Below are 19,266 nucleotides of genomic sequence, written 5' to 3' on the forward strand. Positions count from 1 at the left end.
TTGAGATATTTGTTTAGGTTTTGAAAATTCTAGTGAAGAGGTTATTGAGGAAGGCTGTCCTTTCACTGCTTAAGCCTGCAAGACTGATTGGGAGTTCCTACTTTTCTCCTGAAAAGCCCAAGGTGTCCAGCTGGCTTGCTCTTTTTCTCCCCAAGTTCAGCTACCTACTGCTTTTTTTCCTTTTAGGATCATTTTTCCGTGAATACACTGTCCTAGCTTCCCAGATGCCCTCTGCTATGTCTTCTTTGCAGGTTGTATGCTGAGTCCTTTTCACTGTTAGAGGCTGTTACTACTATTGACCGTGAACCTGTAGATAGGATGAGCAACAAACATCTGGGGTGCCAGGGTGAGGCTATTGTTCTAGGAAGTATTGTCCCCTATTGTCCAGGAGGCAAGAACAGTTGAGGTCTACATTACTATACCCTTTCCTGACTCTTCTCAGTACCGTGGAGGGCAGATGAATGACACATAAAGCAACAGAATTCTGGCATGCTTGTCCAATGAAAGCAGCCCAGCACAAGCTTTCATTGAACTAGAACTGCCTTTTGCTGTCTCCTGTCCACTGTGTGTTTCTATTCATGTCCTTCTTTATTTCTCAGGTTGGAAAGGGTCTTAGGTCTCACCTGAGAAATCTGTGCACCCAAGTTCATCCTGGTTGGCTGCCAAATGAAGGCAAACTAACTCCATTCCTTTTTTTTTTTTTTTAGACAGAGTCTCATTCTGTCACCCAGGCTGGAATGCAGTGGCTCAATCTTGGCTCACTGCAACCTCCGCCTCCTGGGTTCAAGTGATTCTCCTGGCTCAGCCTCCTGAGTAGCTGAGATTATAGACACACACCACCATGCCCAGCTAATTTTTGTATTTTTAGTAGATAGGGTTTCACCATGTTGATCAGGCTGGTATCGAAATTTTGACCTCATGATCTGCCTGCCTTGACCTCCCAAAGTACTGAGATTACAGGCGTGAGCCACCGTGCCCGGCCTCTATTCCATTTTTAACTTTTTGTTTTGTAATAATTTTAGACTTACAAAATAGTTGCAAAACTACTGGAGTATCTATATACTCTTCACTCAACTTTGCCTGTTGTTAATATCTAACCTACACCATAGTGTGGCTGTCAAAAACAGCAAATTAACCTGGGTTCAGTGTTCTTAATTAATCCATATACCTATCTGTACTTCCAAGTCCCCAGTAATGTTCTTTTCTGAAACAGGATCCGGTCTAGGATCCCGCATTGATCTAATGTGCACGCCTCCTTAGTCTCCTTGACCTTGTGATAGTTCCTCAGTCTATTTTTGTCTTTTATGACCTTGACACTTGTGAAAAGTTTAAAACAGTTATTTAGACTGTCTCTCCCTTTGGGTTTCACTGATGTTTTCTCATGATTAGTTGAGATTACATATTTTGGGCAAAATTACCACAGAAATGGTAGTGTGCCTGTCTTCAGTGCGTCATATCAGGGGGAGTAAGATGTCCATGTGTCTGATGACTAATGTTAAATTTGGTCCCTTGGTTAAAGTGGGACCTGCTGGTTTCTCCTCTGTAAAAAATACTTTTTGTCCATTTGTAAGTAATACATCCCTTTGACCTGTTTCTAAAGATACTAAATACCTGTTTAGCAAACTTAAGCAAAATTTAGCAAAATTTAGCAAATACTAAATACCTATTTAGAACTTTCTTATTCATAATTTACCCACTAATTTGACGATCTATGACTAATTCGTGCCTATAATAATTATTACTATAATGCTTGCTTAAGGAAGATTTTCTATTTTTCTTGTTTCTTCTACATTTATTACTATGCATTCTACTTTAAGAAAGATCTATCTCTTCTGTCACCATCCCCTGTCCTTTGTTTACTAATTATGTATTTATATCAGCAGGGGATTTTGGACGTTTGTTTTATTATATGGATATCCAGTATTGTCATTATTTATTTTGTTGCCCACGTTGCCACAGCTTGGGTCACTGGTCCAAACTACCCAGCATTTTTCAGTTGGCACCACTGCTGGCTCTGATTCTTCAGAATATGCAGAGCCAATTCTCCAGCGTGGGTCTAGGTCACCCCCTCCCATCTTGCACACTGCTGAACCTCATGTGTTTTCCTGAGATCCTGGCATGGGGATGGTACTTCCTATCTAGCTGACATAGTTATTTTCTAGTTTCTTGACCGAGGTTTCTTCCCCTAAAACACTTCCAAAAGTTAACTTTGTTTTTCCTTGCACAGTGAAATTTGTTTAACCAAGTTTCAGCCACTGAGAATAATTTTCTGCTTGAAAGCTTTGACAGTTCCAAAATGAATCTTTAGCCGGGTATGAGTTGTGTCAGAGACAATGCCGTTGTCACTGTCAGAATAAATTTACTAGATTTCAGTATCGTTCCCTATCCTTTCAACCCTGTTATTCTATAAACATGAGCGGGAGATTGTGTCTCTGTCTTTCCCTCTGTCAGTGCAGCCAGCTTATTAAGGCCCTAGGTGAGCTCCCAGCTTTCACTGTTATCACTGACTAAAACCCTTGCCTGTTGATACTTGCTGAGTGTGGAAAAATTTAAGCTAATGAGGAAGAAGTTCACCAACTTTTACGAGGTCTAAAAACAGTTACAGTATAAACAAGTTTTCCCAAGGAAGGAACAGGATCTGGTTTATTCAGCTAGTCTCAAAAAACCTTTTTATAACCTTAGGATAAGAACAGACAGCCCTGGGGAACCGGAAAGAGGCCATCCCAGTTCTCATTTCCTTTGATCTTAAGCCCACAGTCCTGTTTCTCCCATCTTCGCTCAGGCTGCAGACACCAGGGTTATTTATCCATCCTCACGTTCGTCCTGACACAAAGCCCTTCGCTTGATTAAGTATGTGAACTCACGTAGTAAGCTCCTTCTCCAACCTTGACTTCTTCTTTTAAAAGCATTAGTGGTTTTTGTTTGTTTCTTTCTTTCTTTTTGGCATGTCTCAAAAACCTTAAAGACAGATTTTCAGTCTAGTCTTAGTTTCAGAGGCTTTTCTTTTACATTCGAAAAGTCCTCTGGAAAGTACTCGAAGCCTGAAGACAGATGGATTCCCTCCGACTGCATGCATCTTGATGTTTTCCCAACTGTAGCTTTTGTAGAAACATAGATGGAAGGACAGGTTTTGACCTCAAGAGGCTGATAGTCTACAGGAAATAGTTGTTTGTTTCTTCTCCCTTCTTTTTCAAAAACTTACACATGCAGATAAGTTTCTTACCTTACAAATTAAATAAATAATGACTCCCCCTGTTTGATGTTAGACTTTAATTTTAAGATATAAGGAAGAGGGAAGGATGTAAAAGGTCTTTCCTTAAGCTTGAACTTCTGCAGTTTGCAGTACAACATATGTAATTACCACTTTTTTAAAAATCAGCAGTCTTATTTCAAAAAAGGAAATGTGGAAGATGCTTACCTTTGTATAATGAATCATAGATAGACAGTAAAGGGAACCAGATCTCCAGGGTCATCTTCTCTGTAGGCTCTGAGTCTGTGCGCTTGTGGGATCATGGATCGAGGCCACTTCTGTGACATGAAAGGCTTATGATCTGGCCCATCGAGCCAGCTACCAAGCACCTACAGAGAAGCCTACTCAAGATGGTATGATCCACCTCAACTGTGTGCAGAAGGATGGTGGGATCCAAGTCTCCAGTGAAAACAGCTAATCTACATGACAAGTGTAGTGGATCTACCTGCTGAAGGAGGGTAAATGAGCCTCCTTGGATTTCTTAGGATGACTGCCATTGGTAATATGGATATAGCACCCCATCCTATACTGAGAGAGTCACCAGTTGTATTGATACTTTTTTAAGCTATGGAACATTAACCTCTCCGTTACCAATTGTTAATGAGCTGTTGCAGAAGTGACTATTTGTTTTACTTTCTTGGATGTTGACATTACACTATTCACTACTTGAAGAAAAATGTTCTAAGTAGCAGAAGATCTAACTGAATGAAGTAGGATACAAGGATTAGGGACAGAAGATTTCACAGAAAACTGTGAAGTCCCATGTCTCCTGCCTTTAAGTGACTCATAAACACGGATATTAAGGCTCCAAGCTCACCTCCACGCCACATTCTCATTCTGTGTTCATCAGTTCATTGTGATGAAAGTCTTTTAGGTCTCACCTCCAGGCTTTGTCTCATGCTATTTACTGGCACTAGAACACTTAACTAGACTGTTTTTAACAGGCAAGTGTGGTTCAATTGTGATAAATGCTTAGGAAGGGAAAGCAGTGAGCTCAGGGGACTGAACACCTAGGTTGGCTACAGGGAGTGCAGTGTTAGGGTCAGAGAATGGGAGTTAGGTCAGCTCTTGAAGGAAGAGGAAGACTCTGGAATGTCCTTCTGGGTTACTTCTCTATCAGCCAATCTCTCCTCACTGCAAGGGAGCAAAGGGAAAACAGAAAGAACAGCACCACACTGGAGAAGCCTCACTTTTATCAGATGAGAAAACATAAACAGATGATAATAGGGCTCTTCAAAAGCCAGGTGGTACAGCTTCATTTAGCACAGAATTCCACCAGCGAGCTCGGGAGATGTGTTGCAGTTAGGTAAAGAGGGTGGTCAGAGAGAAAGGCTTCATGTTGAAAGTACATTTGGTCCAGATAAAGCCATAAAGGAATAGCTACCACTTCTTGAGCACTTGCTGCAGACATCAACTCATTTAATCTACCAAAACTCTTTTAGGTGTGTACTGTTACTAATCCCATTTTACAACAAGAAAACTGAGGGCTCAGGAAGTGCGAAAGTTGTGGAGCCAGGAATCAAAGCCTTGTTGTCTGACTCTGTAGCTCACTGGCCGTAGTATTCCAGGTATACTGCTAGCCTGGCCAATGCAGAATGTGTTTTAAAAATAGTAGCTATGGCTGGGTGCAGTGGCTCATGCCTGTAATCCCAGTACTTTGGGAGGCCAAGGCGAGCGGATCATGAGGTCAGGAGTTTAACACCAGACTGGCCAAGATGGTGAAACGCCATCTCTACTAAAAATACAAATATTAGCCGGGCATGGTGGCAGACGCCTATAATCGCAGCTACTCAAGAGGCTGAGGCAGAGAATTGCTTGAACCTAGATCATGCCACTGCACTCTAGCGACAGAGCGAGACTCCTTCCCCAGCACTGCCCCTAAAAATAATAGCTATGATTCCTATGACCAGTGTGGATAGGATAGTCAGAGCTACTCTGTGCATCCTGGCAGGTGATATGAAGCCTTTCCAGCAGAAGCTGAGGAGACAATCACATGTTTGAGGAACAGTCAGTGATAGCCTCACTTCTCTGGGTGAATCCCTGTTAACAGAACCCAAGGCTGTTAATTTGTGTAGCATGTCACAGTATTGATGCCTTAAAATTTGAGATAACTGCTTTGTCTTTATTTCCCTAAAGATACATTTATTCATTCATTCACTCAAAAAGTATTTATTGAGTAGCTATTGTGTCGCAGGCATTATTTAAAATGCCAGGGATACTGTAGTTTAAAAAGCAGTGTCTTTCTTCGAGAGACAGGAAGTCTAGTGAAGAGCCAGTATTTTAGTGACAGGTAATGAACAAAGAGATACGTAATATAATGTTGGAGTTGGGTGGGGTGGGTGGGATGATTTTAGAAAGAAAAATAGACTTGGGGGATAGATAATGAAAGAGGCTGTCATTTCAGACATTTTATTCCTCTGAAAGAATACAAAAGAAAGAAAAGAAAAGAAATCTTTCAGAATTGTTTGAAGTAAGAACAAGACAGGAGGAGGTGACTGGTGTATTACTCTTTTATGAAGAAGGAGAAAAAGCTTCTTCATGAAATCGCCGTTCAGCAAGAACAGAACTGGAGACGGGTTCTCTCACAAAGAAGTCTCTGTCCCAGGCTTTCAGTCTGTTTGGTGTTCATACAAGTGTTTGTGTGTTGTGTGGAAGGCGGGTGAAGGTGGTCCCGTTCAGGACCCCTTTGGTGAACACAGCAGGCACAATACGCTCATCATCCCCAGCCAGACTGGCCTACAAGCACACTGACTTCCACATGCCTAGCATTTAGGCCTTCGAATAGAAGCTGACACATAGCAGCCAGCTAAGCAAGTATTTAACGAGGAGTAACACAACTCCAAGAAGGGCTCCTTAGCGTATTGTCAAGTTGCTGAGTCTTGTGAGATGGAAAAAAAAAAAAAAAAAAAAAGTGCAAATGAACCAAAAAGAAAGGGAAGGGGGTAGGGCAAGAAAGAGAGAGAAAAAAAGGAGGCGTTGGAAAGAGGGCTGAGGAGAGACCAGGACTGAAACACTTCATTTTCCTGGATTTCCAAGGGAGCACAGTTTGGAAAGCAGATATGAAAACTCGGGGGTACCGCTTTGGGGAAAAGCATCAACAACTTTGCCGCCCTGTTACGTTGGGACTACAGTCAAAACAACAGCTGTGCACCAGATGCTGACTTTCTGAGGAAGATCGTTGCTGTCCCAGAGAGCTGCCCTCTGAGTGTTGCGGAACTGGGAAGAGACAGGCAAGCATAGTTTTCGCTTAAGAGCCTTTTGAGACAAATTAAAAGAAGCTGCGAGGGCCAGGCAGTTGTGGGTGTCTTCCGTCAGCGAAAAGACTGCAGGGAGAGGTGGCAGGAGGGAGATGGAAGGAAGAGAAAGTTGTTCTCAAGCGGTGAAATAAAGAGGTTTTTTAGAAAAGATGCTGTTTGAGGCACTCAAGGAAATTCTGAGGTGTTCAGCCCTGTCCGTCTGGCTTCAGAAACAGTCTGAGAGTGAGACAAAGACTTGGTTTGATGAACTAATTGTGCTGTGTAGGCATATGTCTTGGGTGGAGTGCCTCTGACCCTGGAACAAGAATTTGAGTGTAAGTAGTTTATTTGGGAAGAGATTGCAGGAAATGCCAGTGAGAGAATGAGGAAATGAGTCAGGAGAGGGAAGGAAACCAGTAAAGGATATCTTATCAAGTGAGTTACCACTGTGGGCAACTGGAGTATAACGACGGGCAGTATAGAACACACACCTCAGTGCCATACCACCTGACTTAAAGGAAGCTGGGTGTTTATCTTTCCAACTCCCATCAGTCTTTGTTGGAGGGCTGCTCTAGGCCGAGCTGGGAGGGTTCACTCCCCAGCCCTCCTCGCCTGTTCTTCCTGGAGTTGGGCCAGCCTAACCGGAAGGGCCATTGCGATGGGGTTGGGAGGTGGTGGTGCAGCTGGCCTTGCAGCATCACACTGAATAATCGTGGGGGGCACATGTGACAATTCTTATTTTGTGGATATAGGAGGTGAGGCACAAACTCTTGACATCTCTTTTCTAAGTCCCCTTATCTACTTTTTAAAGGAGTCAGGGCAAAAACAACAAAATAATACTTGCAATGCATATTGTTAGCTCTTCTACTTTTTAAGTGCTAAACTCAGTCATTACTCTCTAAGCCCTTCACCTTTTTCTTAGAGGCAATTCCAATTTTTTTAAGAAGTTGGTTCTTATTATAGGTTAGCCAGGTGTAACATTTTCTCTGGACTCATCTCACATGCTCCTGAACTTGCTGTCTATGCAGTTCTTCACAAGAGAGAGGCCCAAGGTCAAGCATCATTTGATCAAATGTGCAAAGAGGAACTGCATTAATTCTCTTGCCAACTATGCCCTGATCTGATGCCTGTGGCTAAAATGAGATTCTCATCCTTACCTCACCTCCACCACCAGTCACATCCACTTCCCTAAACCCAGAAAGGACAAGCATTTGGGTTTAATGTGGGTACATAATACTAGCTAAGGAGAGGGCTGCTCTTTGTCATTGTTTTTTTGCATAGCTTGTTTAGAAATTACAAATAACCATCCGGCAGACCCCATAAGGTTCCCCTTCTCAAGGTTATATGCTAAAGAGGGCCCCATCAAGGCAGGGAGAGGCACCCTTGTCACATTTGGGAAGGGCGTGTTCATACCAGGGACTGCCCCAGCTGTATTGCTCTGGTTAGGGGAGAAATCTCTGAAATGCTTGGCAGAGATGAGCAAACATGAAAGCTTCCTAAAAAGGCAAAGGCAAATTTCTTCAGAGTAACAGTAATACAGTGTGCAATTCTAAATGCTCTTCCTGGAATCCAGTGTACTCTTTGGGCCTCAGTTTTCTCAATTGTAAAATGAGGATGTTGGAGCCCATCTCTGAAGACTTTTTCAATATTCTGTGTCTGACTCATTTGAAACCCTTAAAATACATTTAATAACTTGTGTTCATTTCTCCTGTGTCAAAATGCATCTCACATTTCTTAGGAAGCATTTAAAGCAATGTTGTCCCACGTGTGGTCTTTGGAAGGTGCTGGTCCTCAAACTCTCTGTTTCAGATTTGCAATATAAGGACAGAAACCAAGATATGTTTAGTACCTTTAATAGCAGTTTGATGTTGCCACAGCACTCAAGTGGGATTGATTTTTCTTGTAATTCATTTCTACTGTATTTCACCAAAGCCTTTATTCCCAATGAAGTGAGGGCAAAACATCTAGGCTTTTATAAAAAATAGATTGAGAAGTGCTCATTTGCCAGAGTGGATTAAACATCCCAGTCCCAGCTGCCTGAAACCCTGGGGAAAAAGTTGGCGTGTCAAAGGTCTCAGGCCGTCAACTCGTTGCCAGTCACCAGCTCTGTCCAGTTCCCCAGGACTGCCTGGGTTCTGTTACAGGAGGTCTCATCCTAGGAAGGACCATTGGTACCCACCTGACTGGCAGAGGACTTTCTGCTTTCTACCTCCTCTCACAGGGTTCAGGCTGTCTCTGGCCGCCCTCTTCCCCTTCTTCTGCTGAGTCAAAGCAAATATCCGAGGCATTCTAAGGGACACTTAGAACTGAGGAGCAATTAAGAAATGCCCTCCAGGAGGGAATGGCCTCCATGTTACATGGTCATCCTACAAGTCCTAATGGAGGCCCTGAGAATGGCATTGCCTTAATGGCCATAGGAAAAACGATCAGTGTTGCCTGATCACTGCAATTGAATATCAAAGATGTTAACTGACAGCCACAAGTATACACACTGCTAAACATTAAACCATCTTCCTACACATTGCAGGGCATGAGAGAAAAAAATGGGGGTTAGGAGTAGGAAGTCCAAAATGAGAGAGAAGGGTAAAGAAAGAAGAATTGCAAAAAACCATAATTAGAAAGAAAAAAGCAAACATGCATTTAGCTGTTTGGGTAAATCTATATTACATAAATAGGACGTTTTTCAGAAGTTAAAGAAAGGTCAGCCTAAATCATGCACACACTGCATATCCCCATCCCTACTCCTAATCTGAAAAACTAATATTAAAGGATTAGAGTATGACAGTTTGGGTCAAATGATGATCGTCCCTCCCCAGACTTGTCTATTTTAAGCTTAGGAGGAATCAGAAGAGCCATAAATTCTCTCAGTGGGGCACAAGGAGCCAGTCCCTTTGCCAGCACCTCTCAGACTACCCGTGACCTCCCTTCCTTGTGAAATTACCCATAAGTCAAAGATGGGAAGCAGGCCTTGTATCCCTTGGGAATATTAGGGACTCTCACAACTTTCCAAGATTTTAGGAAAAGTAGGAAGTAACCTATTTATAAGTCTCTTCATTCTGGGAAGGAAATAATTGCCTTTGTCTTCCTTTCTAAAATAGCATTCATTAATTTTTCTTTAAGTAAAAATACGCTTAGTGCCGTCTTTTCTCATTCCCCATGGAAACTCGCTTTGGTCCACAGAGTACCTATAAAAGAATTACAATAAATTCTATAGTTTATGTAACTTGGAAGATTAGGACTTGAAAGGAATTGGCTCTGGGTTTCTAGTCTCAAGGACAAAGACTTTTTCTTTGTTCTCAAGGACTGTCAGCCATGAGATTGACAGCTGGGGTCTATTCTGATCCCAACATTTTCCTCCTCTGATGTTCATCATGTCCTCCTCTGTCACTTCTGACCATGAGTATAGGGATTGTTGTTGATAGTCAGAGGAGAAAGAACTCTCTGAAATGCTTGGTAGAAAGGAAAAAGCATGAAAGCTTCCTGGAAAGGCAAAGGAGTTTCATCAGAGTAGCAGTAATACAATGTGAGATTCAGAATGTTCTTCCTGGTTTAGTAATTTCACCTTCACAAGAAGGGGCTACATCAAGGCTTCCCCAGGGTAGCTTTGCAACTACAGTCAGGTTGTGCAGATTCACTGAGACAAAGGCCTAGGGAGAGAGGAGAAAGCTGTATCGGACCAGCTTTACTAGAAGTGGAGTCTGACACACTTTTGTGCAATGATTTATTGAGGATAAGCTCTCACGAGACGGAAGTAAGAGAAGCAGGAAGAGGCCTGGAAGGAGTTAAGTGAACTTGTAGTTCAAGAGAGGTCTAACCTCAGCTTGATCTCAGAGAAAAGCTCTGGAAAGTGTGAATTGCACCATAGTTACCCACCAAGAGCCAAGAGAATTGGACTGTTAAACTTCAACATTAATTTGTCATTGACTGTACGCTGCCTCTGAGAGTAAGGCGGTCATGTCCAGGAATCCCCAGGATAGGCAACTCCCATTGGCCAAGGGCAATCCCCCGGAAAAGGGTGAAGGTACGAGCCCTTATGAGCCAACACCTGTGGCAACTGTAGGCTGCTGGCCCTAGCTTGGTGAAGGGGACCTCGGCAGGCACCAACTACAACTGCTACAGAAGCCCAAACAATTGAAGATGGAAGGTCTATGGACTGTACCTTATCTAAAGAACAATTTATATCATATACAAATCCTATCCTTTACTATTATATGGTAGTACATATATCTCAAGATACGGTATCAAGGAGGCATCATAGTTGATTAGGTTGGATTACAAGATAAATCTGAAGAGGAGGTAGCTCAGTTCAGTCTATTCATTTTACAGAAGAGAAGTAGTACGTGAGAGTAAACACTTACTGGGAACTAGATCTGATTCTCAGTTTTCTCTTTTGCTTGAATTCAACCCACCTCATCTTTATTAAATTCTTACTATGTATAAGGCACAGTTTTAGGCACTGAGCAGATAACTGAAAGACATCAAATTCAGCCACTGCCTTGTGCCTTAGGCATTTACAGTCTGGTTGAAGATAGGGAATGAAAGAAAAAAGAGTGTAAATACTATGCAAATCACAATTCGGATCTCATCCAAGAGCAGTGTGGATTAAGTGCTTGGGCACTTGAAGGCGAAAGCATGACACACAGGAGGATAGTTTGTGGTTTGTCTTAATGTGATGGGAGGCCTTCATCCCACATTCCCCTGTATTTAAAACTATAAAAAAGAAAATATCCTGGCAGCTCTACTATTTGGGTGAAGCTGAAAAAGATAAATATTCAAGTAGAGTTCTGGAAAAGGGAAAAAAAGAAAATGAACAAAGAACAAAAACAAGCCATCCCTTTTCAAAATGTCATCTTGCCATGAAAGCTTCTTCGTTACCTAGAAGTGCAAATTTATTGAAACTTTTACTCATTAAATAAGATTATTTTGAAGCTAAAGGCCAAAGATCCTGCTTGCTTTGGAGAAAAGTGTTGAATTCAGCCCAGTCTCTCCTTTCAACCCAGACATGTTTTAGTACTGGGATGTTTTCTGTCTTTTTAACTGTCCTGTGCTCTGTTTACACTATATTAATCTGCTGATTTAAATTGGTGTTTTGTTTTAATATTCGGCCAGAGTTTATGCACTGCCACTTTGGAGAGAATCTAAGATTCATTCATTCATTCATTCACTCACTCAACAAAGCATTTGTTGACATCCTTTTGGCATGGGATACCCCTTCAATTGGCACCAAGAATACAAGAATGAGAAAGGGACTCAACTTGCACCCAAATGCTCACAGTCCAGTTAGGTGAGAAAAATAAGCAGGTGAATATATTAAATAAAATATGATACATGCAAGAATAGAGCCCTGCCCAGGATATTTAACCAAGATTGACTCTAAGGATGTTCAAGAAAGTTTTTATAAAGAATTTGACCTTAGTTGAAGCCTGAAGCCCTGGTGAAGGGTTACCTCCTCCTTTATCATTTTCTTTGTTGAATATACCATCTGAGGAAAATGTTTAAATTTTAAAATGTTTGAAATCTTTTTAAAATGTTGTTGATGTTGTTAATCTGTCCCCTGTCTTCCCTCTAAAACAGCATTTCTCAACCTTTTTTAAAATCAGTGATATCATAAGGAGCCTTTTTAAACAACATTTTTGTTTGTTTGTTTTGTTTTTTATTTTGTATAGATAGAGGATCTCACTATGTTTTCCAGGTTGGTCTCAAACTCCTGGACTCAAGAAATCCTCCTTCAGCCTCCTAAAGTACTGGGATTACAGACACGAGCCACAGCATCTGGCCTATAGACAACTTTTTTCTAATCACTACTCTCCATGATGTTTTTCTGTAGCAAAATAGACATAATATAAAATTTACCATCTTAACCACTTTTAAGTGTTCAATTTACTAGCATTAAGTACATTCACAGTGCTCTACAACCATCACCATTATTCACTTTTCTGTAACTTTTTCATTTGCTCACCTGAAATTCTTTACCCCTTAGAGGATAACTTCTCATACCCCCTTCTTCCCAGATTGCCCCCTGGACAACCACCATTATACTGTCTCTGAATATACCTGTTCAAGGTACTTCATATAAGTGGAATCATACAATATTTATCCTTTTGTGTCTGGCTTATTTCACTTAGCATAATGTCTTCAAGGTTCATCCATGTTGTAGCATGTGCCAGAGTTTCATTCCTTTTTATGCCTCAATACCTGCATGAAATTTAATACCACATTTTAAATCTCTTTGTATACTCTGGGCCCTTGGAGGCTCACAAACCATTGTAATACATAAGATTTCTCCACTTCCCAAGAACCAATTTCACCCTTTTGGTACAATATCACCCTGTAGAGAATGCCTGTGTTAAAACGTAAGCTCCGTGACCCTCTCTATGTGGTTGTCCACTCTGTCCCCCAGCATAACACCTAGCACATTTTAAGTTATCAGCAATCATTTATTGAATAATTCTCTAGCCCTTCCCCTAACCACTCCTTCCTTCTTATCTTAATCCATTATTATTAAAATTTGCTCTTAGAGTAATCACAGATGTATTTGTTACTTAGTGCTTCATGCTCCCCAGCCAGGCATCGCACCATGCTCATTTCCTTTGGCCGCACACGCCATTCTCAGTGACCCTGTGTTTGCTGGCTTTCTTCACAGAAGTAAAAGATTATGAGCCTCCATTTGGTTCCAAGGTGCGGGAGCACCCCTGTGTCGAAAGCATGAAGGACAACGTGTTGAGAGATCGAGGACGACCAGAAATTCCCAGCTTCTGGCTCAACCACCAGGTAAGGAGTGAGTGTTTACAAACATCAGTAAGATTCAACCAAAGTTGCTTCTTAGGTGGCAGAAAATTCAGGAATATTGAGCTTAAATCTGAGGGAAGGTCCCACTGTGTTCTATGGCCCTGTTAAATTTTGTTTGTAAAGAAAATTTCAGTAAAGTGGATGACCCAATGATCAGATCCAACCAGCTGATATATACTCTGAAAGCTCACAAATAGACATTTGGAGGGCATTTGTCACATTTTCCAAGCGCCCTTGGTCCTGGGTTAAAACATTTTGTTTGCAGCCTTTGCTACTTACTCCTGGGCCTTCACGTCAGGAGTTTACATTTCATTCCCTCTGGATTCCAAATGTTTTCTTCTGGGAATCTTCAGTTCCATAAGGAAATACTTAGCACATGCCAAACAAGCAGGGTTTGTCAGGCAACTGTGCTGAGAAGTGGCTGTGGCATGCAGAGGGCTGTGTACAGGTGTTTGCAGACTGTGCTCACAGACTTGGGAGAGGTCTGAGTGAGCACGCATGGGAAAGAGGAGACTGACTCCTCCCTCTGGAATTAAGGAAAGCAAAGAAGAGGAGTATGCCCAGGAAGGAACGAGAAATCTGTCTGTTGGGAACATCCTAATGGCCTCTTATTTTTTCTCGTTAAGAAATGGTAGCTAAGGCTGTCCATAGCAGGGCAGTCCTTCTGGACTTACAAAGAGGCTGATCCAGATTGTTTGTTTGGGGGCACTTTGATGAGGGCAATGGTCAGAGAGAAAAGAAAACAGTAGGTTGTGAGTGAGTCAGAACCAGCCATACGTCTGACATACCCAGGAAGGAGCCCTTAGTGAAGAATGGGAGAGAACTGTGTGTGACCCTATCTCACTGAGAAAACTGTTCTTTCTACTGACTAAAACCTTTCATTGCCTCTTTTGGATGAATTCCCTCAACCATGAAGGCTGAGGCTAACTTGTAGGTTTCCCGAAGGGCAAGGCAAATTCAGATAAGAAACAGAAACAACAAATCAGGCACAATCGGGAAGACAAATGGAGCAGGAAGCCTGGTCTGTGCCAGTCCTGGCCCAGAGCCACTTCAGCAGACAGACCTTAATAAAGTCCTTAATAAAGGAGAGGGTGGGGGTGAACCAGGCTGTGGTGGGTCACAGGCTTCTCTGGAGTTTTGGCCAAATCCTCTTTGACACTAAAACTGTAAGAATGTTTTGCATAAATTCTGAAATCAGAATGTACTGGAGTGTTATGTTTCTTTCAGACTCTGTTGCCTCCTCTGCTATATAGTTCTCGTAATGAAGCCATTATTCATGATGATAAAATTCTGAAAAGAATTTGCATAATACATTTTTTCTCATAATGAGATTTGTTGCCCTATTGATTTCAAGTTAATGCTTGATATTTAATTTAATTTACTGCCCGTAATTACAGTGCCAGAATAAAATAAATGTTACTTGTGTACCAACAATAGTACTCTACTCTTAACAGGGCCATCTGTCAATACTGTCAATTAGGTGAATTATGCAATTAATTTAACATCATGAACTCATGGTGTCGGGAGGGAAAGATAGGTTCCTAGGTGTGTTTGGAAAGTTGTTCGTATTAGAAAGCAAGTAGAGAGAGTGCCAGCTCTCCCAGGTACATTTGAGATTTATCCATCCCACTCCCAGCCACCTGTGTGACGGATCCCCATTAGCAATGTTGATCTTAATTGGGAGGAGCACACTCTATTTCCACCTATCAGACCATTTGCTTAACTCCTGCCTGCTTTATTTCCAAAAAGGATTTGAAATGATAACAAAAATATTTGCAATGCAAAATAAAAATGAAGCCAGTGAGAGAAAACTCTTGCCACTTTCCTGGGCAGGATCTTCTGGATGGGCTCCTTGGATGGGGCCTTGATTCAGTTAGGGTGAACCCTATGAAATGGCATAGAGTTAAGCATGCCTCACCCTCAAAGGCAGCTGTTTCACAGGGTCCAACCTAATGTTGTTGGAGAGGAATGGAGCATCCCAGAGGTCATCCTGGGCAGCTCGTAGAAGCTGCTACTGAATCACGCTACAAAATGTATGGCCTATGGAAAATGAAACCACGCTAATGCCTGCATACAACTCTGACTGGGGTAATCAGCCCTGTTAAAATAGAACAGTGTATATATGACCCAGCTATATGACACTCTGGAAAAGGCAAAAACTACAGAGACAGTAAAAGATCAGTGGCTGCCAGAAATTTAGGGGAATGGAGGGGGAGGGACGAATAAGTGGAATGCAGGGGATTTGAGGGACAGAGAAACTATTCTGCATGATAATGTAATGGTAGATACAGGTCTTTGTACATTTGTCAAAACCCCTAGAATATACAGCACTGAGAGTGAACCCTAATGTAAACTGTGAATTTGATTGATAATGATGTGTCAGTGTTAGTTCATCAGTTATAACACATGTACCACACAGATGGATGATATTGAGGTGGAGAAGCTGTGCCTGTATGGAGAAGGGGTTTTGTGAAAACTCTCTGTACTTTCCACTCAATTTTGCTGTGAACCAAGAACTTCTCTAAATAGAAAGGCATTAAAATGATATTAGGGGCCAGTGCATGGGGAATTTTCAGGTGTTGGGAGTGTTAGTGTGCCCCAGAAGCCCAGCAGAGGATCATTGTGCTGTCGGGACCTATTGTGATCAGATAGCACCAGAGCCAAAAAAGTATGGTAAGTTTCGAGCACAGCCGCCCCCAGCACAATTCCCCCTTTCCACATGGAACTGGCTGGCCTCCAGCAGCAGGCACTCAGTCAGCACGTGTTAAATGCACAGGTACTTTTGAACCCTGCTTGCACTCACTATAGCAACAGGTCAGCAGGCCACTTTGCCTTCTGCGGAGCCCACCAACTAATGGTGCCCTTTGGATCTCTTTCCCACTACAGGGCATCCAGATGGTGTGTGAGACGTTGACTGAGTGCTGGGACCACGACCCAGAGGCCCGTCTCACAGCCCAGTGTGTGGCAGAACGCTTCAGTGAGCTGGAGCACCTGGACAGGCTCTCGGGGAGGAGCTGCTCAGAGGAGAAGATTCCTGAAGACGGCTCCCTAAACACTACCAAATAGCTCTTCTGGGGCAGGCTGGGCCACGTCCAAAGAGGCTGCCCCTCTCACCAAAGAACAGAGGCAGCAGGAAGCTGCCCCTGAACTGATGCTTCCTGGAAAACCAAGGGGGTCACTCCCCTCCCTGTAAGCTGTGGGGATAAGCAGAAACAACAGCAGCAGGGAGTAGGTGACATCGAGCATTCTATGCCTTTGACGTTGTCATAGGATAAGCTGTGTTAGCACTTCCTCAGGAAATGAGATTGATTTTTACCATAGCCAATAACATTTGCACTTTATTAATGCCTGTATATAAATATGAATAGCTATGTTATATATATATATATCTATATATCTATATATGTCTATATCTCTCTATATATAGCCATACCTTGAAAAGAGACAAGGCAAAAGATCAAATATTCCCAGGAAATTGGTTTTATTGGAGAGCTCCAGAACCAAGTAGAGAAGGAAGGGACCCATGACAGCATTAGCATTTGACAATCACACATGCAGTGGTTCTCCGACTGTGTAAAAGGGAACTTTGCATGAGGAAAGAGGCTGCATGTCTCACAGCCATCTATGACCACATTGCACTTGCTTTTGCAAAATTATCATTCCCTGCCTAGCAGCTCCCTTCTGGCCGTGGAACTAAGTACAGTGGCACTGTTTGGGGACCAGTGTTCCCGGGGTTCCTGTGTGCCCTTGCTTCTCCTGGACTTTTCATTTAAGCTCCAAGCAGCACATCTGCAGGGGCTAGTTTAGAAAATTTCCCTCAACCTAGTTTAGAAACTCTACCCCATCTTTACTACCTTGAATGTTTTGAGCCCCACTTTTTACCTTCATGAGTTGCAGAAAAATCAGAACAGATTTCCCCATCCGTGCGATTGCCCCACCATCTACTAATGAAAAATTGTTCTTTTTTTTCATCTTTCCCCTGCACTTACGTTACTATTCTTTGCTCCCAGCCTTCATCCTTTTCTAAAAAGGAGCAAATCCCCACTCTACGCTTTATCATGTTTACTTTTTCATTACACTTGACTTGATTCTCTAGTTTTCTGTACAAACACCAATGGGTTCCGTCTTTCTGGGCTCCTGATTGCTCAAGCACAGTTTGGCCTAATGAAGGGGATTTCAACTACACAATACTATCACTGTCAGGACTACGACCTTGGGCGCTCTAAACATATGTTCCGTTTGGTCAGCACAGCGTTTCAAAAAGTGAAGCCACTTTATAAATATGTGGAGATGTTACAGGAAAATCTGGATCCCCAGGTAAGGAGAGCAGACGGCTTTCAGTTATCTCCAGTCCATGTTCACAAAATGGGAAGGTGTGGGGACATCTAAAAGCTGCCTCACTTCTCACTGTAAACATTAGCTCTTTCCACTGCCTACCTGGACCCCAGTCTAGGAATTAAATCTCCACCTAACCAAGGTCCCTTGTAAGAAATGTCCATGCAAGCCGTCATTCTCGGGGTATGTAATATGATTTTGACCTTATCTGGTGTTAAGATTTGAAATTGGCCTTTTATTGGACTGAAGTGGAACTCCTTTAAGGGTCTGTTAGCCCAAGTTTCTCTTGCTTATATGTGAATAGTTCTACGCTCTGCATTGGAGAGAAGAGCGCTTTACTCCAAGAAGCTTTCCTCATGGTTACTGTTGTCTCCATCATGCCAGCCTTCCCAACCTTTGCAGAAATTACTAGAGAGGACTTGAATGTGGGACACAGAAATCCCATTTGCAGTTAGGAAATTTGTGTCCACAAGGACAAGAACAAAGTATGAGCTTTGAAACTCCATAGGAAACGTTAATCAGCAAAGAAGTGTCAGTGCTGCAAGTAGTCTCTTTTTTTAAAACTGTTTTTGAAGCTACTTATTTTCAGCCAAATAGGAATATTAGAGAGGGACTGGCAGTGAGAATATCAGCTCTGTTTGGATGTTGGAAAGTCTCATTTTATTGAGATTTTTAGGATACATGCAAAAGTTTGGAATCAGGCAGAACCTCTGGGCACCCTGCTCAGTGTGGGTGGGCTGAGAGTTACAGACAGTGTGGCTGCTGTAGCATAGAGGCGCCCAGAAATTCCACTTGCACCATAGGGCGTGCTGATACCATCCCAATCGCTGTTGCTCATTGACCTCTAGTGGTGAGTTTCTAGAATACTGGTCCATAATTCAAGATTCAAGAGTATTCTCACTTCTGGGTTGTCAGTATAAACTGGAATGTAGTGTCAGACGATACTGTGGCTTGCTTTGTTTATGTTTTTTTTTTTTTTCCTATTCAAGAAAAAAGACCAAGGAATAACATTCTGTAGTTCCTAAAAATACTGACTTTTTTCACTACTATACATAAAGGGAAAGTTTTATTCTTTTATGGAACACTTCAGCTGTACTCATTTATTAAAATAGGAATGTGAATGCTATATACTCTTTTTATATCAAAAGTCTCAAGCACTTATTTTCATTCTATGCATTGTTTGTCTTTTATATAAGTAAAATGTTTATTAGATTGAATAAAGCAAAATACTCAGGTGAGCATCCTGCCTCCTGTTCCCATTTCTAGTAACTAAATCCATTTGCCTCATTTGGTTATTTTGCAATTTATGCAGAAAACGTCACCAGATAAATCATCTCCAACTTTTTCATACTGTCTTCCTCAACTGACAGTCTCGCACCCCTTAAGAAAAAAAAAAGGTCACAGAAGCCCAGTAATATGAGATGAAGCAGATGCTGCTCATGGCCTGCCCGCCATGCTGGTGTCCTGGCATGATGTCCCTCTGAATGCCCAGAAGACCTCTTCCCACGGTCTCAGGAGCCGCCTCTATCCACATGGCTGTTTCTTGCAGGGATTTTCACAGCCGGTGTTTCTACTGCTGCTTCTATGTTCTCCATTCCTCAGACTAGCAAGCTGTTGGCTGTCTTCTTGGCTCTTGGCATATTCCATGCTTCCCTT

At 42.2% G+C, this 19,266-nt stretch overlaps 1 protein-coding gene across 3 annotated transcripts in view; it reads left to right on the forward strand.

Annotated features, from left to right (window-relative positions):
- TGFBR2 (transforming growth factor, beta receptor II (70/80kDa)) overlaps positions 1-18,851 on the forward strand; it is an 85,720-nt gene extending 66,869 nt beyond the window's left edge. For all 3 annotated transcript variants that reach the window (XM_011961532.1, XM_011961533.1, XM_011961531.1), the window contains 2 exons: positions 13,130-13,257; positions 16,162-18,851. In XM_011961532.1, the coding sequence (XP_011816922.1) occupies positions 13,130-13,257; positions 16,162-16,341 (308 nt within the window). In that variant the 3' untranslated portion in view covers positions 16,342-18,851. The remainder of the gene's footprint in view (positions 1-13,129; positions 13,258-16,161) is intronic.
- Positions 18,852-19,266: the final 415 nt, after the last annotated feature.

Source organism: Colobus angolensis, unplaced genomic scaffold (assembly GCF_000951035.1).
Source record: "Colobus angolensis palliatus isolate OR3802 unplaced genomic scaffold, Cang.pa_1.0 Scaffold56, whole genome shotgun sequence".
Taxonomy (NCBI): domain Eukaryota; kingdom Metazoa; phylum Chordata; class Mammalia; order Primates; family Cercopithecidae; genus Colobus; species Colobus angolensis.